The sequence below is a fragment of the Oryctolagus cuniculus genome, chromosome X (genome assembly GCF_964237555.1).
Source record: "Oryctolagus cuniculus chromosome X, mOryCun1.1, whole genome shotgun sequence".
NCBI classification, from domain to species: domain Eukaryota; kingdom Metazoa; phylum Chordata; class Mammalia; order Lagomorpha; family Leporidae; genus Oryctolagus; species Oryctolagus cuniculus.
Genome location: NC_091453.1, coordinates 10,929,898 through 10,955,765, shown reverse-complemented (window position 1 = coordinate 10,955,765; position 25,868 = coordinate 10,929,898). Strand labels below are relative to the sequence as shown.

At 40.3% G+C, this 25,868-nt stretch overlaps 1 protein-coding gene and 1 non-coding gene across 2 annotated transcripts in view; both read right to left on the bottom strand.

Moving 5' to 3' along the window:
• Positions 1-25,868, bottom strand: part of POLA1 (DNA polymerase alpha 1, catalytic subunit) — a 330,913-nt gene that overhangs the window by 276,002 nt on the left and 29,043 nt on the right. Inside the window, exons 13-24 of the mRNA XM_008272470.4 lie at positions 24,977-25,051; positions 23,963-24,101; positions 23,139-23,293; positions 17,095-17,179; positions 15,377-15,438; positions 13,725-13,814; positions 10,981-11,097; positions 9,165-9,340; positions 5,865-5,994; positions 5,264-5,383; positions 3,452-3,548; positions 1,346-1,470 (exon numbers count right to left, since the gene is read on the bottom strand). Of these exons, the coding sequence (XP_008270692.3) occupies positions 1,346-1,470; positions 3,452-3,548; positions 5,264-5,383; positions 5,865-5,994; positions 9,165-9,340; positions 10,981-11,097; positions 13,725-13,814; positions 15,377-15,438; positions 17,095-17,179; positions 23,139-23,293; positions 23,963-24,101; positions 24,977-25,051 (1,371 nt within the window). The remainder of the gene's footprint in view (positions 1-1,345; positions 1,471-3,451; positions 3,549-5,263; positions 5,384-5,864; positions 5,995-9,164; positions 9,341-10,980; positions 11,098-13,724; positions 13,815-15,376; positions 15,439-17,094; positions 17,180-23,138; positions 23,294-23,962; positions 24,102-24,976; positions 25,052-25,868) is intronic.
• LOC127485049 (small Cajal body-specific RNA 24) lies at positions 1,996-2,125 on the bottom strand. The gene has a single exon (XR_007912249.1). It is a non-coding gene; the product is annotated as a small Cajal body-specific RNA 24 (non-coding RNA).

Sequence of the window (25,868 nt, the reverse complement as noted above, 5' to 3'; positions counted from 1 at the left end):
CATATATAAAAAATAAAAAAGCAATAAAGAGGTAATAAACAAAATAAATGCATACTTTATCATTGTGTAATAAAAAGGAATGGAATATTAACATATGCTACAACACAGATGAATCCTGAAAACAGTATGCTTAAGGGAAACAAGATAGGTATCAAAGACTGCATATTGTATGGCTCCATTTATAAGAAACGTCCAGAATACAAACATCTATGCAGGCAGAAAGATTAGTGGTTTCCTAGAAATGGGAAGGATGAAGGGGTTGAGTTGAAGGAGGTGACAGCTAAAAGGTTTCTTTGGAGAATAATGAAAATGTCCTAAAACTGATTGTGGCGATGTTGCAAATTCCATGAACACACTAAATGCCACTGAACTTTACACTTTAATTAGGTGGATTGTGTGGCATGTGAATTATACCTCAATAAAGTTGTTTTAAAAAAGACACAGAACCAGTCTGAGTCTTTCTACCCAACCCTCTCCTTTTTTGACCACTAAGAAAAGATGTAATTAACCTATCATTTAAGAAGAAAAACCAGAATGCTAACCCCTTTGATTCTCTCTTCCTTCTTCAAGCAATTTTTTTAACAAGTGTGTAGGATTTTTATTCCAATTTGATTTGCATTCCAAAGGAAATTTTTAAATGGATTCATTTCTTTATTAAAAAATTGTGCCTTGATATCTTAATGCAAATTATAAAACATGGTAAATTTGTGTATCAAAATTGGGCTAGCTGCTTAGAGTGACAAGTTTAGAAATCACCATTTTCCACCTCCACACCAAGGTAACTATCTAGAGATCGGCCATGCAGTAACAGCAGGACAGCAGTGAGACTTGAGTAAATGCAAACAATGAAGAGCTGCTGCAGCCCCAGACCAGAAACAGCAACCACACCACCAAAACAAAGAGTCTTATCCAGTCTGTCATCCTTAATTTCTTACAAAACATTTTCCTTTGCCATCCCATTTCTGTGTGTGACCAAGTTTGCCTCCACTCCAGCTAACGACAGTCTCAGAGGTTCTGCCACTGGTACTGATTTCATCTAGCTCCTCTCCCAGGTCGAAATTCAGCTCCGTCTTCTCTTGTGCAATACTCCCCAATCACCACTGTGACCCCTTTCCAACTGATAATCACTGATGGTTGGGTCACATTTCCCACCTGTCTCATGGCAAAATCCATAAGGAGAGCCTCTGTGGACTCAAAGTTCTGCCTGTCCGTCGGCTCCCAGGCAGCAGAGAGCCTCTATCATTCTTGCCCTTTCCCCTACCACGGTAACTTCAAAAATAGTTAAGAGACCCAAGCGACACTTTTAACCTCAATTTTAAGTACCTCTTCCCTGCTGAATACAAACCTCTGTAACTTTCTGGGCCTCTGAAACAACTCTTTGCACTGTTGTAAAACAGATGTTAAATTCCTGAATAATGGAAGGATATAAACTGTTGAAGTCCAGAAGCAAAACGAATTTATCATAAAAACCTGTGAAAAAAAGTCACATCATGTCAAAGTCTGAAGGAAAGCATAACTGTCAAAACATCACAGCAGAGTACTATAGTACCAAGTAAATTAGAAACTGCACACTACCAGAGCTAAGGAGTACACAAAAGGGGAAAAAAGGGCCAACTAGCACTTCATAAACTGACTTGGACTAGAGGACAAAGCCAGACCACCAAAGAGGGATGAAAAGATGTCCTCTCTCCTTGGAACCAATGACCACCAGTCTTTTTCCACCAGCCCCCAAAGCACACCATCATCATGGGCAAACACTTCACATCAATTACTTTAGGGAGGTTTCATATGCATTTTTAAAAGAGTTCTTAAATTGTCTATCAAGAAGGCATTCTCTCCCACCTACTCTTCCATGCCCATCCCAAATAAAGCCCCAGTGAGTACTTATATACGTATTATATAAGTAGTTTTACAATCACACTTTCAAAGAGTAAAATGAGCAGCTTATTTATGCGTATACAGACCACGAAAAAATCAGACAAGACAGGTATATATAAATGTCAGCAGTGGAACGATTCACCTTTTTCACTTGCAAAAGGTGAACAGAAAGCTACTATATTGTTCTAGGACATTCACAATGAGTTATCTTCACTTTGAGAAGAAACCAAACAAAAGTAAATGTCCACTGTTAAAACAGTAATAACAATTGCTAACATATACTGACAGCTTACTCTGCATCTAGCACTCTACTAAACAATCACTTCTATTCACTTCTATTACTTTAAACCTTTGTGTGGTAGGTACTATTCTTATTTCCATTTTACAGAAGAGGAAACTGAGGCTTACAGAGGTTAAACAACAGGCAGCCCAAGATCACATAGCCAAAATTCAAATCCAGATGTACTTAACACAATGTACTACTGTTCCATTTCATTATAACTAATAATAAAATTGCTTTTGTCAAAAATAGCTCCTACTCAAGAGATCAGGTTGCTTGATAAAATTCACGTAATTTCTGCATAGCCATGTGAAAGCACTTAACACAACTGCTGAACCATACACCTGAACACGATTAAGAAAATTATTAGAAATGTTCTTTCTAGATCTGTACACTACAAAACACCTTCTTTGCCATTTATCACAATAGGGAAAAATTAAATTTCAATTTGGTGGCTGGTTACTGTTTGTACTGTTTAAACTTTGCTGTCCAACTGAACTGTCCCTGTTTCATTGGAAAGAGGCAGAGCCCACCCTCACAGGGTAAATGAAGACAAAGGTGCCCCTCCCACAGGACAAACAACTGTCCATACACTGAACCAGTATTAGGCAAACAACGTGTGACCAAATCCAGCCTATCGTCTGTTTTTGTAGCATCCATGAGGTAAGAAGTTTTTTACATTTTAGAATACTTTGAAAAAGTCAACAGATTAGTATTTCATGATACAGGACAGCCATATGAAATTTAAGCTTCAATGTGCATAAAAATTTTTATTGGAAAATAGCAAAAAAAATTAATTCCATGTCACATGTCACATGCCTGGCAAAAAACTTTCACAGGATAAAGTCAATAAGAGACCTATTTGCTGACCTAGAAGCTTTAATTCTAGTCTCTCAAGACAAGCTATAGGTTAGGAAATTCCACTCATGGGCCAGTGTTGTGGCGTAGGAAGTCAAGCCTCTGCCCACGGTGCCAGCATCCCATATGGACACAGGTTCGAGACCTGGCTGATCTAGTTCCAATCCAGATCCCTGCTGATATGCGTGGGAAGCAGTGGCAGACGGCCGAAGTGCTTGGGCCCCTGCACCTGCAAGAGAGACCCAGAGGACGCTCCTGGCTCCTGGTTCCTGGCTTTGGCCTGGCCCAGCCACAGCCATAGCCATAGCAGCCATTTGGGGAGTAAACCAGCAGATGGGAGATCTCTGTCTGTAACTCTGCCTTTCAAATAATTAAAAAAGAAAAAAAAGCCATTCCATAACACCAGTGGATAACCAGTCCCTTGCCCAGGCTTACCAACTTTGGGGTCCAAGACCAAACCTCCAGCATAAGCTGCTTTCCTACGTCCTTTCTTGTATTTATCAGTGTCTCCATCCATTTCATCTTCATCACCCTAATACCAAATGGAAATATAACTTTACCAGCCTGTAACTAATCAACTAACTTAGAAATTTAACATTCTAACATGTGCAGTACTCAATATTAGCAAACATTACTTACTTATCATTAGTGGTCCTACATGTAGAGAATGGCAGTTATTATAATGTTTATGAGTCCAAATAAGTGCCAAGCATATTAACTTCCTGAACAAATATACTGTGTCTCTGAGCTAAAAAAATACACAAATTCTATTTTTAATATTGCTGAATTCAGGCCGGCGCTGCGGCTCAATGGGCTAATCCTCCACCTGCAGCGCTGGCACACCGGGTTCTAGTCCTGGTCGGGGTGCCGGATTCTGTCCTGATTGCTCCTCTTCCAGGCCAGCTCTCTGCTGTGGCCCGGGAGTGCAGTGGAGGATGGCCCAAGTGCTTGGGCCCTGCACCCCATGGGAGACCAGGAGAAGCACCTGGCTCCTGCCATCGGATCAGCGCGGTGCGCCGTCCACAGCAGCCATTGGAGGGTGAACCAATGGCAAAGGAAGACCTTTCTCTCTCTCTCTCTCACTGTCCACCCTGCCTGTCAAAAAAAAAAAAAAAAAAAAGCTATGCCTTTAAAAAAAATTGCTGAATTCATAAAAATTCCACGTTAAAAACCAATGAATCAGAGCCAGTGCTGTGGCGTAAGAGGCTAAGCCTCCACCAGCATCCCAGCCAGTTCAAATCCTGGCTGCTCCTCTTCTGATCTAGCTCTCAGCTTATGGCCTGAGTAAGCAGTGGAAGATGGCCCAAGTGCACCTTGGGCCCTTGCACCCACAGGGGGGAACCAGAAGAAGCTCTTGGCTCCTTGCTTCAGATTAGCCCAGCTCCGGCAGTTGCAGCTATTTGGGAAGTGAACCAGAAGATGGAAGACCTCTCTCTCTATCTTTCTCTGTCTGTAACTCTGCCTCTCAAACCAACATAAAAAAAAATTTTTTTTAAATTCAATGAATCATTAAAATAACTTCATATTACATAAAATTTGACATTTTGAAAGAATCGTATTAAATTCATTAACATCATAAAGGAAAAACATATATTTCATGTATTCTCATTATTAATATTGATACCTTAAAATAAGTATACCCATATACTGAATATCTATTCCCAAGTAGTTTATTAATGATCAACATGCAACACTCCAGAAGTTAAATTCCACTAAATTAATATTCCCTATACCAATCCTGATAATGTACCTAAAATAACCAAATGGACAAACCCAAATCACATTCTAACACTCAGTTCCCATTACAAATCCATTTTTATCAGTGCTGATAAAACAGTAGTTAAAATAGGTTTCAGTTTCAATGTCATAGAGATCACTTCAGAAACCTGACAATGGTGACCTTAATAATAGTACAAATTCAACAAAAAAGTAAAGGAAAGGAAAGTTTAAGGAAGTAAAAGATTTTACTGGCATTTAATTTTGGGTGGAGCTAAGATGGCAAAATACTTTCCATGTATGGTCATCCATCAAGGAACATGACATTCCGCAAATAATTTTGCATGTATAGAGAAAAGTGAAGAAGGAAATGCTCACATAAATCCAACAGAAGAATCACGACAGAGTGTTTACAGTGCACAGGAGAATAATTATTTTGGATGCAGTTGTTATCACAGCCAGGAAAAAAGCTACCCAGGTAATATAAAGAATCTTAAGAAAAGGTGTAAGAGTATACAATTTTGGACCCACCAGTTTTTGCTGAGGCTTTCTGAAAATCTGCTTGTCAGGCACAATATAGTTGTTTTCATAAAACGCATGAAGCAACAAGAACTCATTACGCTCAGATCGTCCACCCATCAGTGTCCTGGACTGTAAAACAGAATTGCATTTTAAAACTGGAGCTCAAAACCACAACAAACAACACCAACTCTGAGTTGTTAATCACAGTACCTCCTTCTAAACTATTCTAAAAACAAGGGTTTTTTTTTTTTTTGAAAAAGGTACTAAATTATGTCTGAAATTTTCCTCAAACACTATAGTTAAGAGACAAAGAGAACTTAAAATATTGATAACTTGGCTATTTCTCTACCCTTAAAAGGACCATTCACCAGACAGACACATCCAGATGTTAGAGAGATCATCCTTATGTTCGCCCAAATTTCAACACTGCACCTGGCATTCCTCCCCTTCTCACAAGCAGTTCTTCCTTTTACAAAAGAAGCCCAGCTTTCAGAATCCAAGTTACTCATTTTATAAGCATGCATTTAGACTCATTATCATATAACAACTACCCCAAGCAAACACTGAATCCAACAGGAAATGCTTTTTTCCCCTTCTGAGTTAAATTTACCATAACGTTCCCGGCGATGTTAGTGATCTGCAATGCTAATGGAAGAACATTTAGCTCACACATAATCTGCAAAATGAACTTGGCATCTTTCCAGGTGTGCTCCAACAGGTACAACAGATGAGAAGGTTCACTGTACAAAAAAGGTAAGAATGAAACAGAATCAAGTAATTAAAAGAAACAATGACTATAATCAGAACCTCATAAAATATAGCAAGGAATTTTTGTTGTAAGTAACTTCAGAGCAATGGCACTTCTGCTTTGGAAATAATTTAAAATGACGTAGTTATGTAACTGTAAGTTCGTTCACACCACTGATCCTAATGCCCTTCTTGAGAATACACAAAAAAATCCCATAATGGTAAAATGAAGTTATATGCTAACAACAAACCAGAATCTACCTAGATCCTTTAATTCATTCTAATAAGTACATTATGCTTACTATGAGCCAGGCACTGGCTGTAACCACGACAGACAAAAAGACAAAAATTCTCATCCTCATGGAGTCCATATCCTCATTAAGGAGACAGACTATAAAAAAGACAAATAAATTAAACATACATGTGCTAAAGAGAAACAGTTAAGAAGCAAAAGGAATATTAAGTATCAGGAGGAGAGACTGAAACTTTCCTTAAAAAATGGAGGAAGACTTCACTTAGAGTAAAGACACTGAAGAGAGGGAGCAAGGTTTACAGATGGGTATTGGAGGGAAGAGCATTCCAGGCAGATCGAACAGCATATTCAAGGCCTTCACTGAAGAGCCGGCGCCACAGCTCACTAGATTAACCCTCTACCTACGGCGCCGGCACTCTGGGTTCTAGTCCCTGTTGGGGCACCGGATTCTGTCCCGGTTGCTCCTCTTCCAGGCCAGCTCTCTGCTGTGGTCCGGGAGTGCAGTGGAGGATGGCCCAAGTGCTTGGGCCCTGCACCCCATGGGAGACCAGGAGAAGCACCTGGCTTCTGGCTTCGGATCGGCACAGTGCGCTGGCTGTGGTGGCCATTTGGGGGTGAACCAATGGAAGGAAGACCTTTCTCTCTGTCTCTCTCTCCCTGTCTAACTCTGCCTGTCAAAAAAAGTAATTAATTAATTTTAAATAAAGGCCTTCACTGGGTGCAAACCGGGCAAATTCAAGGAGCAATATAGTTGTATTAGAGACAATGATAAAGAAAGCTGTAAAAGAACAAGAGTTAATGATATAGAGACACTGTATAGGATCCTGCAGATAAAAGAGTACCATATCTGACTCAACTTTAGCAAGATAATTCCAGTCAGACCACAAGGGGGCAAGGACAAAAGCAAGCAGATCAGTAGAAAAAAAATGCTATAATCCTGGGAAAAGAGGATGATGGCTTGGCAGGGTGGGTCCAATGGAGGCAGAAATGGTCATATCTAAATGTATCTGGAAGCCACAGCTGACAGGATCCTCCCCCAACAGAGCTAACACTGGACGTGAGAGAGGAATCAAGCATGTCTTTGAGGCTTTGGACAGAGGAAGACTTTGGAGGTTTCCGGCAGTAATGGAAAAAAAAGATTTGCTATTAATTTAATAAGGAAAGACTAGAGGAAAAACCTAGGGGTGAAGATCAGGAGGTCAGTTTTCAAAAAGCTGGAGGCTCATATTAGACATCAAGCACAACAGGCACGGGGGACCCTTGACTCTGGAATTCAGGGGTGGGAGTGTCTAAGGTGAATACGAGCAGATGAGTGGCATCAGTCCCCATGTGGAAATGAATCTCTTAAGGCTCAAGGAGATCACCTAGAGATAAACATAGCCCAGGGGCCAGCGCCGTAGCATAGCGGATAAAGCCTCCACCTGCAATGCCGGCATCCCATATGGGCGCCAGTTCGAGTACCAGCTGCTTCACTTGCAATCCAGCTCTGTGCCATGGCCTGGGAAAGCAATAGAAGATGGCCCAAGCACTTAGGCCCCTGCACCTGCATGGGAGACCCAGAAGAAGCTCCTGGCTCCTGGCTTTGGATCTTCTCAGCTCTGGCCCTTGCGGCCATCTGGGGAGTGAACCAGCAAATGGAAGACCTCTCTCTCTCTCTCTCTCTCTCTCTCTCTGTCTGCTTCGCCTTCTCTGTGTAACTCTGACTTTCAAATAAATAAATAAATCTTAAAATAAAAAAAACATAGCCCAGAAAAGAACAGTAATCCAAGGACTCAGGATGGACAAATGGGCAGAAAAGAATTGGGGCGGGCGGGCAGGGTGATGGCATTGTGGCACAGTGGGTTAAGCAACCACTTGCAATGCTGGCATCCCACATGGACGCTGGTTGAAGTATCAGGCTGTTCCACTTCTGACCCAGCTCCCTCTAATGCGCCTGGGAAAGCACTGAAAAGTGGCCCAAATGCTTGGGCCCCTGCCCCCCACATGTGAAACCCAGATGAAGTTATAGGTTCCTGACTTCAGCCTGGTACACCCAGCCATCGCAGTCATTTGGGGAGTGAACCAACAGATAGAAGATTTCTCTCGTGTACTCTCTCTTTCTCTCCCCCTGCCTCTCCCTCTCTCTAACTCTGCCTTTCCAATAAATAAATGTATCTCTTTTAAAAATGACCAGAGGGTAGGAAAAAACCTTATTTAAGAAATAAACAGGTGGGGCCGGCACTGTGGCATAGCAGGTAAAGCCTCCACCTGCAGTGCCAGCATCCCATACGGGCACTGGTTCAGGTCCCGCTGCTCCACTATCGATCCAGCTCTCTGCTATGGCCTGGGAAAGCAGCAGAAGATGGCCCAGGTCCTTGGGCCCCCTGCACCCATAAGGAAGACCCAGAAGAAGCTCCAGGCTCCTGGCTTCGGATCGGTGCAGCTCCGGCCATTGCGGCCAACTAGGGAGTGAACCAGCAGATGGAAGACCCACCCCCCACCCCCCGTCTCTCCTTGTCTCTCTGTGAAACTCTTTCAAATAAATAAATAAATCTTTTAAAAAAAGAAATAAGCAGACAATATCTCTAAATAAGTTAATGATAGCTCAGTTTTTATATTTCTAAAATAGCTACACTAATTCCTGAAAGAATGAATTGAAGATCAAAATCTAAACTTCCTACCGATTTCTAAACTACAATTGGTAGTGTTAAGACAGGTAAGGGAAATAGAGATAAACTGATCAAATTAAGTAACTAAAGTGGAAAACTAGCTCAAATTATTAAAGTAATGGAGATGGTGGTTCTGACATGCAGACAGGCAACTTCCCATCCATACCAGCCCTGGCTGTGCCACTGCAGCCTAATGATGGTACTGGCATCCTGCATTTGTTGATTTCAAGACAAAAAAATTCTGAAGAATCTAGGATCATACCTATACATATTTTGTACATTTTCCATTGGAATCACAGTTCTTTCAGTTTTCAGAATCTGTTGAACAAGTTCGGACAAATGGTAGCTTTTACAACGAATCAATTCCTTTGCTGAAATTTCCACATCACAGATCATTCGGCCACAGGTAGCATTTCTTTCACCAAATCCACTCCGGCCCTATGAGGTGGGGACAAAAAGCAAATCCCATGAACGAGGATACACTGTGAACATTTCATTCTAACCTATTTTGAAGCTGGCCAGTAATAAAACTCTCATTCTATTTATCAATCAAATATTTATTGACATTTACTATATATATGAAAATTATCAAAGCTCTAAGAACAGAGCAGTTAACAATTTCTGGCCCTGCTTGAAATACACAATAAAAAACAGGAGTCGGGGCCAGTGCTGTGTCGTAGTAAGTTAAGCTTCTGCTTGCAGTGCTGGCATCCTATATGGGTGCTGGTTAGAATACCAGCTGCTCCACTTCCAATCCAGCTCTCTGCTAATGCACCCAGGAAAGGAACGGAAGATGGCCCAAATGCTTGGGTACCTGCACCCACTTGGGAGACCCAGAAGAAGCTCCTGGCTCCTGGCTTCAGATAGGCCTAGCTCCAGCCGTTGTGGCCATTTGGGGAGTGAACCAGTGAATGGAAGACCTCTCTATCACTCCCCCTCCACCCCATAATTCCACCTCTACAATAGAGAAATAAATTAAAAAAAAAACACGGAGTGGGTGTTCAGTCTAGTGGTAAAGATGCCCGTATCCATAGCAGACTGCCTGTGTTTGATTTCTGGCTCTGGCTCATGACTCCACCTTCCTGCTAATACAGACTCCGGAGTGATTATACAAGCAACAGGGTTCCCACCAATCATGTAGGGTTTACCAGGGCAAGCAGGTTTTAACACAGTGAGCAGGGTAGACCTACTGAGGAGATACCATATAAAGAAAATTTTGAAAGGAAGAAGGAGTTAACTAGGCAAGTGTTCTGATGAAATGTTAATAATGACTCTACCATATTAAAGAATGACTAGGAAAAGAAGCAAAGAGCAGTGGCCCCAACTCTGCTCTGTAACAGTGGAATCCTCTAGACAACATTATGAAAGGTATAGGGTCCTAAGATTTCTGATGGGCCATCATAACCATTTTATTTACAAGCTTTAAATAAAATAAGATTTTAAGCACCAAACAGTAGCAGGTTAAGGAAAAAGGCTCAAAAACCATCCAAGCCTCCCTACACGAAGCCAGCAGGCAGAATGAAAAAATACATGGGCTTTAAGGAAATGAGACAGGTCTGGGTTTAAATCTCAGTTCTTTCCCTCCCCAGTTATATAATCTTGATCAAATTCTGTTGTCCCCATGAGAATGGGGTTATTGTGCAAGGTAAGTAACACAAAAAGTACATAACCCACTGTCTTAAGACATTCAACATCAACTCCCTTTGATTCTTACCAAGTAACACGCAATTATTTCTGAACCCTGCAACCTTTCCCTAAAAGATATCACTAAGGGAAAGAATGCTGTAAGGGAATGCAAAATGGAAGTGAACATAATATGTATGTGTCATCATCTTGTTGTTTAACCACAGATTTTAAAAACTACTAGTGGCTTTTGCACATAAATTGCTGGGCTCAAAGGAAAAGATGTTTGGTGCAAAAGTTAAAATGTACTGAAATTTCTATCACAAGGCAATGAATTCCTTGGGGGCCAGCACTGTGGCAATGAATTCCTGTTTTAAAAATTAGAATGTGTTCCCCATTGGGTACCCTACATAAAAACACCAAATAAAAAATAAGATTCTGAAAATTATAATTACCCCAAGCTTTGGCATGCTGAATCGCTTCAGTCGACCTATCTTGGACCAGTGAGGAACTTTGCACATGTTAATTCTCTGCAGTAGTACTTCCAGATCAAACCCATAAATATTATGACCCTAGTCAGAAAAAGAAGGCAGCCAATAATGTTACAACAAACGCAAATTAGAGAATTTATCTTCATATGCAAAGAATCTCTTTGCCCTTTCTTTATCTGGTCTCTAATTGAAGACATCATGAGCTTACCTCCGATTAGGGGTCTTTTCTTCTTGAGGAATTTATTCATCAGTAGCATTCATTAGCTTTGACATTAACAAGGCTGCTAAGCAGATTGCTGGAATAAACTTTATTTCATCCTAATTGATGCAAGGCTCATATGATGTCTTTTAATTTGCAGCTCATGCCTCACAGGCTCTGAGGCAAATGCAAATTTTAATGTACCATAATTTTTATGTTATCAGTAAAAGCTATATTCAAACAATTTCATTTTACTACCTTAAAAACTGAGAACTTGTCTGTGTTATATAACAGATTATCAACGTCTTGGAAAACTCATGAATGCACTTAGTTTCTTCTTTAAAAACTGAGTTCAATACCACTGAGTTAGAACCTTAATTGGTGTGCAACAAAATAAATACATATCATTAAATAGGTCAAATAAGAAACTTCAACAAAACAAAGAAATAAAACTGAAATGCATCTCAAAAATGCAACCAGATTTTTCCTATCTAAAATGATAATTCCCAATAAAAATAGAAATTAACATGGTTCATATGCCTGTTTACTAAAAATTAATCAAATTTGGAAATAATTCAGATCAATAAATAGATTTACTTGTAATCAGTTTTATTAAAAATAGATACCACTAGAGATACATGGAGAATGATAGATGCCAGAGGCTGTTGAGAATGGGAGTCAGTGAGTACAGAGGTTTCATTTTATACAATAAGTTACAAAGATGGGAGGTGGTAATGGCTGCACTTAAAAATGGTCAAGATGATCAATTTTGTTACACGTATTTTATCACTATATATATGTATGTATATATTTATGGCAGTTTTTTTCTATTAAAAGACTCAGAGGACTTGAGAAAGTCTCATTTCCAAACTCCGCCTGGAATCAAGGACCCAATCCCATGTCAGGAATCCATCTTCTACCTGCATTTCTCATCCACATACTTGGCTCTAATTCTGTAAGCTAGATCAAGTATCCAAGCTCCCTGACATCTCCTTGGAGTCCAAAATATTGTTACTGGAGTCTGGGTGAGTGCCTCACGCTGATTTAGAGCACCATATTACAGCACTGTAGACAGAATCTTGGTGCTTTAGAGATGGGTCCTGAAATCTCATAAGGGAAGCAGAACACAGTTATAATCCAGACTCTCAGGATGTCAGTTTTACCACTGCCACAGAGGGTACCCAGGAGTAAACATGAACTTGGAGAAGAATACGGCAAACATTTTATAAAACTTCAATGTAAAGAAATTACTGGTATAACATTTAATATATTTACAGCTTACCTGCCTCCAAAAAAATCCCCAAAACACAATACAATTTGATTGATCTATTAGCCCAGAAATAAGACAGTAGGAGAAATATCTATCAAGGAGTTACACACTAAGGCCAGAGGATACACAAAAGCAAAATGTTGTTGGAGTAGGTATTTGGCATTAACAGTTAAGACACTGCTTGGGACACCCACAATCCATAAGATGGGGTACCTGAGTTCAAGTCTTGTTTCCGCTCTCAATTCCAGCTTCTTGCTAAAATACACCCTGGGAGGCAGCCGGTGAACATGCAAGGAGTTGGGCCCTTGCCAAGCCAACAGGAGACCCAGAATGAGTTCCAGGCTCCTGGCTCCAGCCTTGCCCAGCCCTAGCTGTTGTGGGTATTTGGAGAGTGAACCAATAGATGGGACATCTCCCTCTGTCAAATAAAGTTTTAAAAAGAAAAATGTTGCTTTATGACTCTGAGGAACTGGAGCTAAAAACAACTCAATGAATTATTATCAGCTTTCACTAGTGGGAACATACTAGACTGTCAAGAGAAAAAATTCCTATGCCTGAACTGTCAAAGCAGTATGTCATAGAGATCGATCATGCTCACAAAATTAAAATACTTAGTTTTGGGACTGGCACTATGGCACAGCGGGTAAAACTGCCGCCTTCAGTGCCAGCATCCCATTGGGTACCAGCTGAAGTCCTGGCTGCTCCACTTCCAATCCAGCTCTCCACTATGGCCTGGGAAAGCAGTAGAAGATGGCCCAAGTCCTTAGGCCCCTGCACCCATGTGGGAGACCCAGAAAAACCTCCTGGCTCCAGATCAGCCCAGCTCTAGCTATTGGGGCCATTTGGGGAATGAACCAGCAGATGGAAGACCTTCTCTCTCTGTCTTTCAAATAAATAATCTTTAAAACAAATACTTAGTTTTGTGATTTGTACTCATCCAAGGGAATTAACTCCCATGACCACTATATAACTGGGCCATTAAGCCAAAAAGTAGTTTGAAGATACTACCAGTTTACACAAGTTTCCTTACTTATGTGCTTTCTATTAGAGAAAAAACTATTTGGAGTGGGCTGAGTTTTTTTCCCCTTTCATCAGCAGAAAGTATGGCAATTCCAACATGTCCATAGGGTCACTTCACTCTGAAAAAATACTCTGCTTCTCAAAAGTACCAATAAAGTCACACTGAAAGAACTTAAGAAATGAAGAGCTTCCCCGACACGTGATCAAACATCTACTCACCACAATGATATCAGGATCAATTTTGTGAACTTTTGCAAGGAAAAAACCCAGCAGTGTTCTTTCTGTTGCGGCAACCTCAACCTTCACATTCTGTTAAATAAGAACATTCCAGTCACTGACTGTACTCTCAAGTATTGTACCTTGGTTTGCTGTTCAACCAAGGGAAGACTAGTTAGGGTTAAAAGAAACTTATCCATTTCAAACCTAAATGCAGCAATGAAATTCCTGATTCTAGGTTTTATGGTAATAATTGTGCAAAGTCTCTGAGGAGCTCATTCTAGTAATAAGCATGTGAATAAAGCAAAAATTTTTAAGTGCTAAGCAACATCAAGTGCAGACATGTCCCTCCACAGGGACATTCTTGAGCATCTGGACAGATTTTACAGCTCATAAATCAGACTACCTATCAAAAACATTACTTATTTTCCTATATAATCCCTGGTAGACTTCACTGTTTATGTATTTATCAGGCAAAGAAATCTCAAAGACTGTACAAAATAATCTCAAATAGTGGTATAAGAAAAAATAACAAACTAGACTAAAAACAAACACATGTTAAGAATTACAAGTGCTTTAAATATAAACGAAACCTATCTTTACATAAAAGGCTTTCACTTGGAATACTGAATACAAATGAGGTATTTAAAAGAATGATTCTAATTTTTTAAAAAATCTCTTAAAATGGATGTTGATAGGTATATGTTTTTTTTCTTTTTTTAAGTAGAAAAGACTCTATTTTAGGAGACAGAACGGAGAAAATAGAGACCAGGGGTTCACCCTCCAGGGCAGTGGGCAGGCTTTCCAGCTTTATGTTTTCTACAACCAGCTCTGTTTTTAAAAAGGCCAGTTTTACTCTAATAGAATTTTCCAATTCAGAGCATTTCATAAATCACAGACGAGCCTAATAGTCTCCCCCTCAACCACTGGACTTCTCAAGCCAATTTAAAATAAAATATATGGAACCTGACAAGATGGCTAATTTTTAAAATTTTTTTCAAGTAAGGACATTAAAAAATAAACCTACAAATTAATCAACACCATCATTTTATAAAAGATATGACATACTCTCCCCCACAAAAGAAATTCATATGACTGAATAAATTTACCTTTGTGAAAAACACCATACATCATTCTAGGCAACCCCCATACCCACCCCCGGATTTTTTTTATTAACCACTCATGAAAATTACTTCATGGAACAAACTGGGAGTTTAGCAGTCACTCACCAATGTTGGTCTGTCCATGTGAACATTGCCAATACAGGGCCCTGTAACATTCACAGTATTCCCAATTTCACTGGGCTTCCTTCATGGTGGGGAGGGTTCTACCCAACACTGTTCCCAAAGCAGGAATCATGTGATCATACATTTTGGAAAAGCTTCCAAATGAGGAATCTGAGGGAGGGTTTGTGCCTATTCATCTGTAAAATCCTATTGCTTTTAGGTGGTAAAACACTTAAACAAGGCTAAATAATATTTCTAGTTTTATATTTCTAACACATTTTAATGAGTTAATGCCATAGTCCAATCCAGCAGAACAGACCTACTAAATAATAGTCTGTTTATACTAGTCCATACCACCCTCCTATTTTCTCTCTTTACAAATAAATAGGTGTTTCATATTTAAAAGAAATAAATAGTTAAGTTCTTTACCTTTTCCTTAATGACTTCTGTGAAAGCATATGGGAAAATACAGTCCTTTGGTTTAGACACAACTATAAGAAGGAAAAAATAAAGATTTTAACATATATTTCAAGCACATTTTGACTGAATATTTTAGAATGGTAAATTGTCTTAAATGTAAATAAATCCCCTCCAATTCCTAGATTTAAGAGGATCAAGTATTTCCATTGGTCATGTTGTTAGACCTCAAAAGACTAGCCAAGCACATAAACCTATATCCCTACAATTGTTAAAAATGCTTTGATGGGGCCTGGCATTGTGGTATAGCAGGTAAAGCTGCCACCTGCAATGCAGGCATTCCATGTCGGTGCCGGTTCATGTCCCAGATGCTCCATTTCTAATCCAGCTCCCTGCTAATGGCCTGGGAAAAATCAACAGAAGATGGCCCAAGTGCATGGGCTCCTGCCACCCACATGGGAGACCCAGAAAAAACTCTTAGCTGCTACTTGCCCCAGCCCTAGTGTGTGCAGCCAGCTAGGGAACAAACCAGCAGATGGAAGACTGCTTGCGTGTTCGCTCTCGCTGTGTGTGTGTGTGTATGTGTGTGTGTCTGTCTCCCTTTCTCTCCGTAACTCTTTCAAATAAATAAATAAACATATTTTCAAAAACTCTTTGATGAAACACTTTTTATCTACTGAAGTCAAAATGGAGAATTTCTAAAAGGAAATTCCCTCATCAGCAAAGCCTCTACCAGCATTCTTTGGAGGAACTCAATTCAACTTTCTCCAAGTTCAAAAAGCTTTTAAAGATGACCAGTTTCCCCGACATACTGAACCGCTATTTGTAAAGGCACAGAGAAAATAAACATATGCATGCTGAAAGGAGCTAACGACCGCTCTCTTCCAGATATTTTCCAAAGTATTCTCATCATCATTCTTGTTCTGTGTTCCTAATAGTCAAGAAACCAAACAAAAGACGCTACTAAACCTAATCTCTAGTTCTGGGCTGAAAAAGACCTTAGGGAACGTAATAAATCAACAGTACTATTCCCTCTCCAAAGCACTGTTTTAACAACAAAATGCTTACTTAATGGCCAAACTCTAAAGACAAAGTATGTCAGAATATTTCTTGAAGACAAAAAAACACACGTAGGATTCTGTGGAATAATTCCACCCACCAAATTTTATGTATCACACAAACCAACTCCAATCTCCTCCCAAATATAAGTGGGCTTCAGGAACTTCATGGAAAATGAAATTAAAAGATCATTTTGGTTGAAAAAATTTTGAAACTGACACATGTATTTTCATAGTACACATTTTCCCATAAACCTCCTGAAGACCCCAGCTAGGCAAACATGCATTTGTTCCTTTATTCCTAAGCATGGTGCCTCGTCACACAGCAAACTCTGGCCAGGCTCCTAAACTGGCTTCACGGATGACACAGAAAATCGTCAAAGCCTAACTCTGACATAGAAAAACTACTCAGCCCCACGAGTGAGTACTGGAATCGAAAAATGATGTAGAACTAGCGCAGGAATGTGCTCCCAGAACAAAACAGACCAGCTGAAATGGAGACAACCAATCCAAAACAACTTGGTTTACACGACTGAAAAAAACCTTAAGCAACATGCTTGCACTACTCTTGAAAACAATTTTTGAAAACCAAGTTACTGATTTAACAGCTGGAGGAAAAAAGAAGAAAATGCAAATCAAGCCGTTAGTGAACCAGCTTAAAAAAACACGTACCACAGAAGTGTGACTGGAAGGGGGGCTGTGGGGGCGCCTTATCCAGGGCAAAACTGTGATGGACCAAAGCGGCCACAGCGATAATCTGCAAAGCAAGCCAGAAAAGGATCACAGGGCAGATGCCCACAATGGATTCTGCATTCTCCCCCCAATCCACCAACAAAATAAAAAGTATACATTTTAGTACTCAAGAACACTTGTAACTATTTACTATGTAAATAGTTAAGCAAATTACAAAAGACAATAAAATTAACTCACATATATACCCATCATCCAGTTTCAACTACCAAATTTACCTATGCCAAACCCACTTCCTGTGTCCCCTCAGAGTATTCTGAAACAAAATCTAGAAGTATAATTTTATCAGGAAATAATTGAGCATGAATCTCTTAAATAGCAGTTTTCAACCTTGGCACTATTGACATCTTGGGCCTAATAATTCTTTGCTGTGCGGCTGTCCTATGCACTGTAGATTATCTAGCAGCATCCCTGGCCTCTATCCACCAGAGGCCAGCAGTACCATACCCCAGGCCCCAGGCCGTGATCATGAAACAGTCTCCAAACATTGCCAAAATCTCACCCAGTTGAAAACAATCCCTCCAAACGGTAAGGCTTTTAAAAATGAAATCATAATACAAGTAGTAACTCTTTAAAATCATTAAATATCCAGGCAAAATTTAAGTTTTCATGCTTTCCAAATTATCTACATTTAATTACCAAATAAAGCCTACACTTTACAAATGGCTAATATGTAAAACTACAGGTACAATCCTGCCCCATGTGCCATTTCCGTGAAATTGCAATTTGCTGAAGATACTGAGTCGCTTGTCCTACAGAATGGCTCAGAATATGGATCTTACAGATTTTATCCTAACAATGTCATTTAACATGTCCTTTTTTCTCTGTACTGCCTGTAAATTCACACTTGGACCTAAAGGCTTGATCAAAATCAGGTTCCAATTTTGGCAAGAATACTCTGGAGGTGCTACTGATTACCTCTCTCAGAAGGCACAGGCACATAATGTCTACTTATCTCTAGTTCGGTGATATTAGCAGTCACTAGTGACCATTACCTAAATTCATTATTTGAGTGGGGGTTGAAAAACTGTAATGGCCGGTGCCACGGCTCACTTGGCTAATCCTCCACCTGCAGCGCCGGCACACTGGGTTCTAGTCCCTGTTGGGGCACCGGATTCTGTCCCGGTTGCTCCTCTTCCAGGCCAGCTCTCTGCTGTGGCCTGGGAAGGCAGTGGAGGATGGCCCAAGTGCTTGGGCCCTGCACCCACATGGGAGACCAGGAGGAAGCACCTAGCTCCTGGCTTCGGATCGGTGCAGTGCCAGCCGTAACGGCCATTTGGGGTGTAAATCAACGGAAGGAAGACCTTTCTCTCTGTCTCTCTCTCTCACTGTCTAACTCTGCCTGTCAAAAAAAAAAAAAAGAAAAACTGTAATACTCCATTTTCCCATGATCATTTCTTAGCAGGAAACCTTCCACAATGAGAAACTTCCATCAAGCAATTATTTGGTTACAGAGAGGTAGAGTATGCATTCAGAAAACTGAGGAAAATTCTCCATTTACCCAATTTTCAAAATAATCGTTGGTTCCCTAGCTTCCCTCACAAGTGACTCATGTGGCAGTGTCATTACTGACAGTATTAAGAACACATGGATTTGAGATATTTCCATCTGCAGTTTTTCTTCTAATAATCACATTCCCCCAATTTTGGCCAGAAGTTTCCAGAGTCCTTCAGACATAACTGCAGTACATGTTAATATCATCTTGCTTTCTAATGTAACGACATGTTCCAGACTTATCTCAGACACTTCCTGCCCTGCATCAGCCATTTCTCCTCAGAATCCTATGTGCTTTATTTGGAAACAGTAGACGGAAACCTCACTCTGGGCACTAGGAGATGAATACTTCTTTAAACTAAGTACTAATTAAATCATTTCCAAACATTTAACAATTGCCTCTGGTCATGTACTCTATTCTTTTAGCTTTCTCTAGTGTTCATCTTTTTTTCTTTTTAAGATTTATTTATTCATCTGAAAATCAGAGTTACAGAGAGAGAGAGAGAGAGACCAATCTTTCATCTACTCATTTACTCCTCAGATGGCCACAATGGCCAGGGCTGGGCCAGACCAAAGCCAGGAGCCAAGAGCTTCATCTAGGTCTTCTACCTGAGTGGCAGGAGCCCAAGCACTTGGGCCATCTTCTGCTACTTTTCCCAGACCGTTACCAAGGTGTTGGATTGTAAGTGGAACAGCCGGGGCTTGAACCAGTGCCCATTAGGGATGCTGATATCGCAGCTGGCAGCTTTACATGCTATGCCACAGTGCCAGCCCTCATCTACTCTAATAACAATTATTAAAATATCAAATCACATGGTAAAAGTAAAGCACTGAAAACACTGCTAAAATGCCATTTAAAAGACCCCCACCAAGGTCAAAAGGCCTTAGAAAATTTAAAGAAGCTCTCACTGACCAAAGCGATATCGATGCTGACATTTATATATATAGATGCCAGCATCGTGGCATGGCAGGTTAAGCAGCCAGTATCTTACATGGGCTCCGGCTCAAACCCCGGGCTGCCCCACTTCCAATCCAACTCCCTGCTAATGTGCCTGGGAAAGCAGCAGAAGTGCGTGGCTCTCCACCCACACAGGAGACCTGGATGAAGTTCCTGGCTCCTGCCTTCAGTCTGGCCCAGCTCCAGCTATTGCAGCCATTTGGGGAGTAAAACAGCGGATGGAAGATCTCTCTCTCTGTAACCCTGTCTTTGAAATAAATAAAACAATCTTTTTTTAAAAAAGTAACGATGAATGCAATAGACTTAAACAAGCTAAAATATATACATATATATAAAACTCTCATGCTCATAGTGATATTCCATAGAAAAGGAAGTAAAAAAAGTAACAAAGTCTCATCTCCACTGCACGTAATGTAGGCCAACTTCCTACTCAAAAAATATGCAATGAGGGACCAGTGCTGTGGCACAATAGGTTAAAGCCCTGGCCTGCAGAGCTGGCATCCCATATGGGTGCCAGTTCAAGTCCTGGCTGCTCCACTTCAAATTCAGCTCCCTGATGTGCAGGAGAGGAAGGCCCCCCTGCACCCACATGGGAGACCTGAAAGCAGCTTCTGGCTCCTGGTTTCAGACTGGCTCGGCTCTGGCCATTGCGGCCATTTAGAGAGTGAACCAGCGGATGGATGACCTCTCTCTCTCTCTACCTCTCTGCCTCTACCTCTCTTTGTAACTCAAATAAACAAAATAAAATAAAGCTTAAAAAGCATAAATAAATAGGCAGTGAAAGACAAAGAATTAAGTATTTATCCTATCTCTCCTAAACAAACACTACAGCGTAACCAAATAATGTTGGTTAGTGAAGAAAAATTGACATTATAGAAAAATTTAACTGATAATTATAGACAGAATTAGAAAACCACCATTTTCAAATTCCTAATGAAGTAACTAATCCACACAAAAACAACTAATAAATGAAGCCAACAGACCAGTGGTAGGGATAATGTTACCCCCAAGTCCCTACCCCAGGGACATCTGGCTGTGTCTGGAGACATTTTTGGTTGTCAGAACCAGGAGCAGGGGTACTCCTGGCATCTAGCACATAGAGGTCAGGGATGCTGCTAAATGTCCCAAACACACAGGGCAGCACCTCACAACCAAGAACTACCCAGCACCAAATATTTTTAGTTCGAAGTTAAAAAATAAAAACTCGCATTAGATGAAAAGCTGGAGAAATTCACAATGGTTATCACATGAACCCTTCACAGCCTCACTAACAGCAATTTAACCAGACACTATTCCTTTTGATATGAAGTTCGCTGTACTATCTATATAAAGTATTTTGACTAAAAAAAGGTGAACCTGAATCCAACTGATCTTTTAAAATGAACTTACAGAATACACAAAAAGGAAGAAACGAGGAGAGGCCAATGTCCTTTTTCTATAAAAGGCAGAGAGTAAATATTTTAGCCACTGCAGGCCATATGGTCTCCATTAGGACCATTCAACTCTGCCACTACAGTGAAAAAGCAGCTGTACATATGCTGTGTTCCAATGAAACTTCATTTTAAAAAAACAGGTAGGAGGCTGGCACTGGCCCACAGGCCACTGTTTGCCAATCCCTGATACAGAGGAAGAAAGAAGTCCAATGACAAGACAATAAAACAAATAAAGAAAATAGGACATTTTATGAGACAACCAACAGTGATCTCTAATTATTCAATGAAAACAACTACTGGGGCCAGCACTGTGGCGCAGTGGGTTAACACCCTGGCCTGAAGTGCCAGCATCCCATTTGGGCGTCAGTTTGAGACCCGGCTGCTCCACTTCTAATCCAGCTCTCTGCTGTGGCCTGGGAAGGCAGTGGAAGATGGCCTGGGTCCCTTGGGCCCCTGCACCCGCTTCGGAGTCCTGGAAGAGGCTCTTGGCTCTGGATAGGCACCGCTCGCTCTCTCGCTCTCTCTCTCTGCCTCTTCTCTCTCTCTCTGCCTCTTATCTCTGTGTGGCTCTGAATTTCAAATAAATACATAAATCTTTTAAAAAAGAAAAGAAAACAACTACTGGGGGTGAAAGGAAGCCTTTTCCATTTAAGAGACATTCAAGAAGCATAAAAATTATATAAAAAAAATTGGGTCTGGCGCAGCGGTATAGCGGCCACTTGAGTGTTGGTTCAAGTCCCGGCTGTTCGACTTTCAATTCAGCTCCCTACTGGTGCACCTGGGAAAGCAGCAGAGGATGGCCCAAGTGTCTAGACCCCTGCACCCACATGGGAGACCTGGATGAAGCTCATGGCTTCAGCCTGACCCAACCCCAGCCATTGTGGCCATTTGGGGAGTGAACCAGCAGATGGAAGATCTCTAACTCTACCTTTCAAACAAATAAATAAATCATTTTAAAAATTAAAATATTAAGTTTAAAAGGAAGAAAAAATAAAATAACATCACTGACTCAAACCAACTGTTAATAGACATTGAAAGAAATGGAGTAATGTAATTATGGACTTAGTATTTTAGATTACAGCAAGAAATCACTGTTAAGGTGTGTTCATGGCATGAGGGCACTTCAAAAATGTTTACACAGAGACTGAATTCAAAGATCTTTTTGGTGGGGCCAGTGCTGTGGCTTGTTGTCCTAACCCACCCCGTGCAACACCTGCATCCCATTTAAGGACCGGCTGCTCCTCTTCCGATCCAGCTTCCTGCTAATGTGCATGGGAAGGCAGTTAAAGATGGCCCAAGTGCTTGAGCCCCTGCACCCACGTGGGAGATCCGGATGAAGCTCCTGGCTTCAGTCTGCCCCAGCCACTGAGGCCATTTGGGGAGTGAACCAGCAGATGGAAGAACCCTCTCTGCCTCTGCCTCTCCCTCTCTGTAACTCCACCTTTCAAGTAAATAAATAAATCTTAAAAGAGAGATCATTATGGTACAAAAAAATTGTAATCCACACACAGTTTTTTTCATAAAACTTGTTTTCATGAACTTTAAGACTTCTAGTATGCAGATTTCAAAAATTTTTTTCAACAAAATAAGCTTACCTTCTATTTCCATTTATCCACAAACTTTCTGAAGTTCCCTAGTATTACATCAGAAAGTGTACGTTTTGAGAGAGGTGTACCAAGGCATGTAGGGGTAAAACGACACAAGGTCTGGTCTGAGACTAGCTCTGAAATACTCCAAGTTAAAAAACAAAAGCAAGAGTATAAGCAAATATGACAGAATCTTGCTAACCGCTGAATATGAGTGACTGGTACCGGAAGTTCACTGAATTAGTCTGTGTCCATTTAAAGTTCTCCAGAATAAAAACTTTAAAAACAAAACAAGGCCAGTATCATTAGCATTTAAAAACATAAAAATCCCAACACCAGACCAAAATTCACATCATTCTCCAAAATGCAGTTTGGAAATGAATTAAGTATCCTTTCCCCTCCAAAAAAGGACAATGTTCCCTTGTAAAAAAGCCAAACACGTTCGGCAAGAATTACAATTAAGGCACAGGTACAAAATTTGCCTTATTTCCTCACCTCATTTTGATGGCTCTTTGCATTCTGCATAGTCTTCATGCTGAAAGACATCACCACAAGTGGGGGAGGACTGACATCTTTGACGACATTCACCAAGTCTGGTTTCAAAGCCATTGCCTCAACTTTGCACCAACTGACTGACTGATTCAAGAGTTCTGAAAGAGAACAGATACAACAATATTTCCTGGAAAAGAAAAGCTATGATAATTAAGAAATCTGTGATTAACTGCGATATTCAATTCTGTCTTCTAATAAGAATAACATTCTATAACATCTAATAAAAATAAACCCTACTGTTGGGTAGTACACAAGCCCTTGTACATATGCTCATTTTTTTGAGAAAAAGGTCCGCAGCTTTCATCAGATTATCCAAAGAATCCAAAATGAATTTTTACAAAACCACAACAGTACTTTGGAGAAATCACAGAACATTTTTAAAAGATTCATGAAGACCAAACAGAGTATCACAGGTGTAAATACTGACAAACATCAGGTAACAGGCCAAACAAGCACTATACACTTCGGGGTCATCATTCCCCACATCAGCCAGGTTGGCAGTACACACAAACAACAACACAAAGACACAAAGAGGAACACGCCCCAAATGACTGCCTGGGCTAAAGCCTCCCCTGGAAAAGTACCTGGTATTATAGATACACATGATTCCAAATGTTTTTCCTACACCCACGCAAGAAAAATCTTGAAGAAACATACACACAAAAAAGGAAGTAGACACACTAACATAAGTAGATCAATCTCTAAAGTTTCCTTTTAAAAATCACATCAGCAACCCACTTAGCATTCAGAGTTAGGTTTTTCCTTACGTGGATTTTTTACTTCAAGCCAACACGGTCCTTTGATCTTTCTGTTCATCAAAAATAATTCTAAGCTGGACGTGTTGGTCCCAAATACATGAGAAAAAGTTTCTCCTTTCAAATCCTGAGGAAGCTGTGGCAATTCAGCCTGAAAAGGCAAAAAAAAAAACCCTCTTGTTTAAAACTATTACTTCATACTTTTCAAAGTCTATATTTGAAATAAACAAAAGCCTCTCTATGAAGCACCCGAAGAAACCCCTTTTCATATATATGAAGCGTAATTTGCTATAAATGAAATCCAAAACAATTCACAGTAGGAGACAAAAACAATTCACAATGACAAAATAATGCATCTTGATGATATCCATTAGAAGAAAAATAGGCCAAGAAACTCCCCAAAAAGAGAATTTCTGTCCAGAGCAGTACAGGCCTTGCTGACAAAGAATAGCAAAATAAGTACAACTGCATTACAAGAATCAAAGCAGTAGAGTGGGACTCGTTGAAAATGCTTCCATGGTACTTTTCATTACCACTGCAGAAACATTTCTTAAAAGTTTCCCTCTTCCAACATTGTGGGATCAACACTAGAAAGAGGTAAACAGAGGTTAAGGTCCAGCTAATTAACATCCCACAGCAATGACCTTGCCTGTCACAGGAGCATGAGGAGCACTATAGCACTGCTACTGACACTCCTCTCTCACCTTTCCACTGTTCACAAGAGACACTTCAACAGCCTAATGATGTCCAGCTTCATCATGTGGCATTCATTCCACTTGACAAACAGCCATGCTGCTTCAATTTATTTATTTTAAGATGCATACTTGAAAGCAGAGAAAAGCAGTATAACCTGCTATGTACTTAATTTTATCCATTTCAATTATTCATTACTGCACAAGTCCACCTCTGTGAACTGTGGGCTTGAGGAACCCTGACAATACTGTTAATTGAAAGCCAGCTGAAAGCTCAAAAATGGAAAAATGTCATTTTCAACCAAAACCCAGTAATTTTCTTTGTTTGACTTACCGAGTATCTAACTTCTAAGTACTCAGATTTTTCTGGAACATCAGGTACCTCAAAAGCATAGTTCTTTTCCACTATCTAGGTAAACAGATATTTTAAAAATCATTAAGATAAAGTTTCTACAAATTAAATTGACTATTATTACATATACAATACAAGCTCCTGTATTTAATCATTAGAAATCTAGCGATCTTACAGAATATAAGGGAAGTAGTCAAAAGGCACCCTTTCTCATTTCAACTGAGACTTAATACACCCAGTGACAAAACTCTGCAAGTACTGCTCTTAAACTTAGAAATATTTGCTTTCAACACAAGTAATCAAATGCTTTTTCAAAGTTAATGCATTATGTCATTAGCTAATATTTGATATTAAGTAATTCCATCTTATTAGAATAGTAAATGATTAGCATTATAACTAGAGCATATATTTACTTAGCATTAGTTTTATGTCAAGAACTATTCTAATCTTTTTTTAAAGATTTATTTATTTATTTGAAAGTCAGAGTAATACAGAGAAAGAGGAGGGAAGGGGGGAGGGAGGGAGGGAAGAAGTGGGGGGAGAGAGGTCTTTCATCTGCTAGTTCACTCTCCAGTTCACCGCAATGGCTGGAGCTGCACCAATCCAAAGCCAGGAGCCAGGAGCGTCTTCTGGGTCTCCCACATGGGTGCAGAGAGCTAGATCAGAAGTGGAGCAGCCAGGACTCAAACTGGAGCCCTTATAGATTGCCGGCACTGCAGGCAGTGGCTTTATACCCACTATGCCACAGAGCCGACCCCTAATCACTTATTATGAATTCACTGAACTCTTCTATTCCATCTGCTGGTTCACTCTCCAGACGGCTGCAATGGCCAGAGCTGAGCCCATCCAAAGCCAGGAGCCAGCAGCTTCTTCC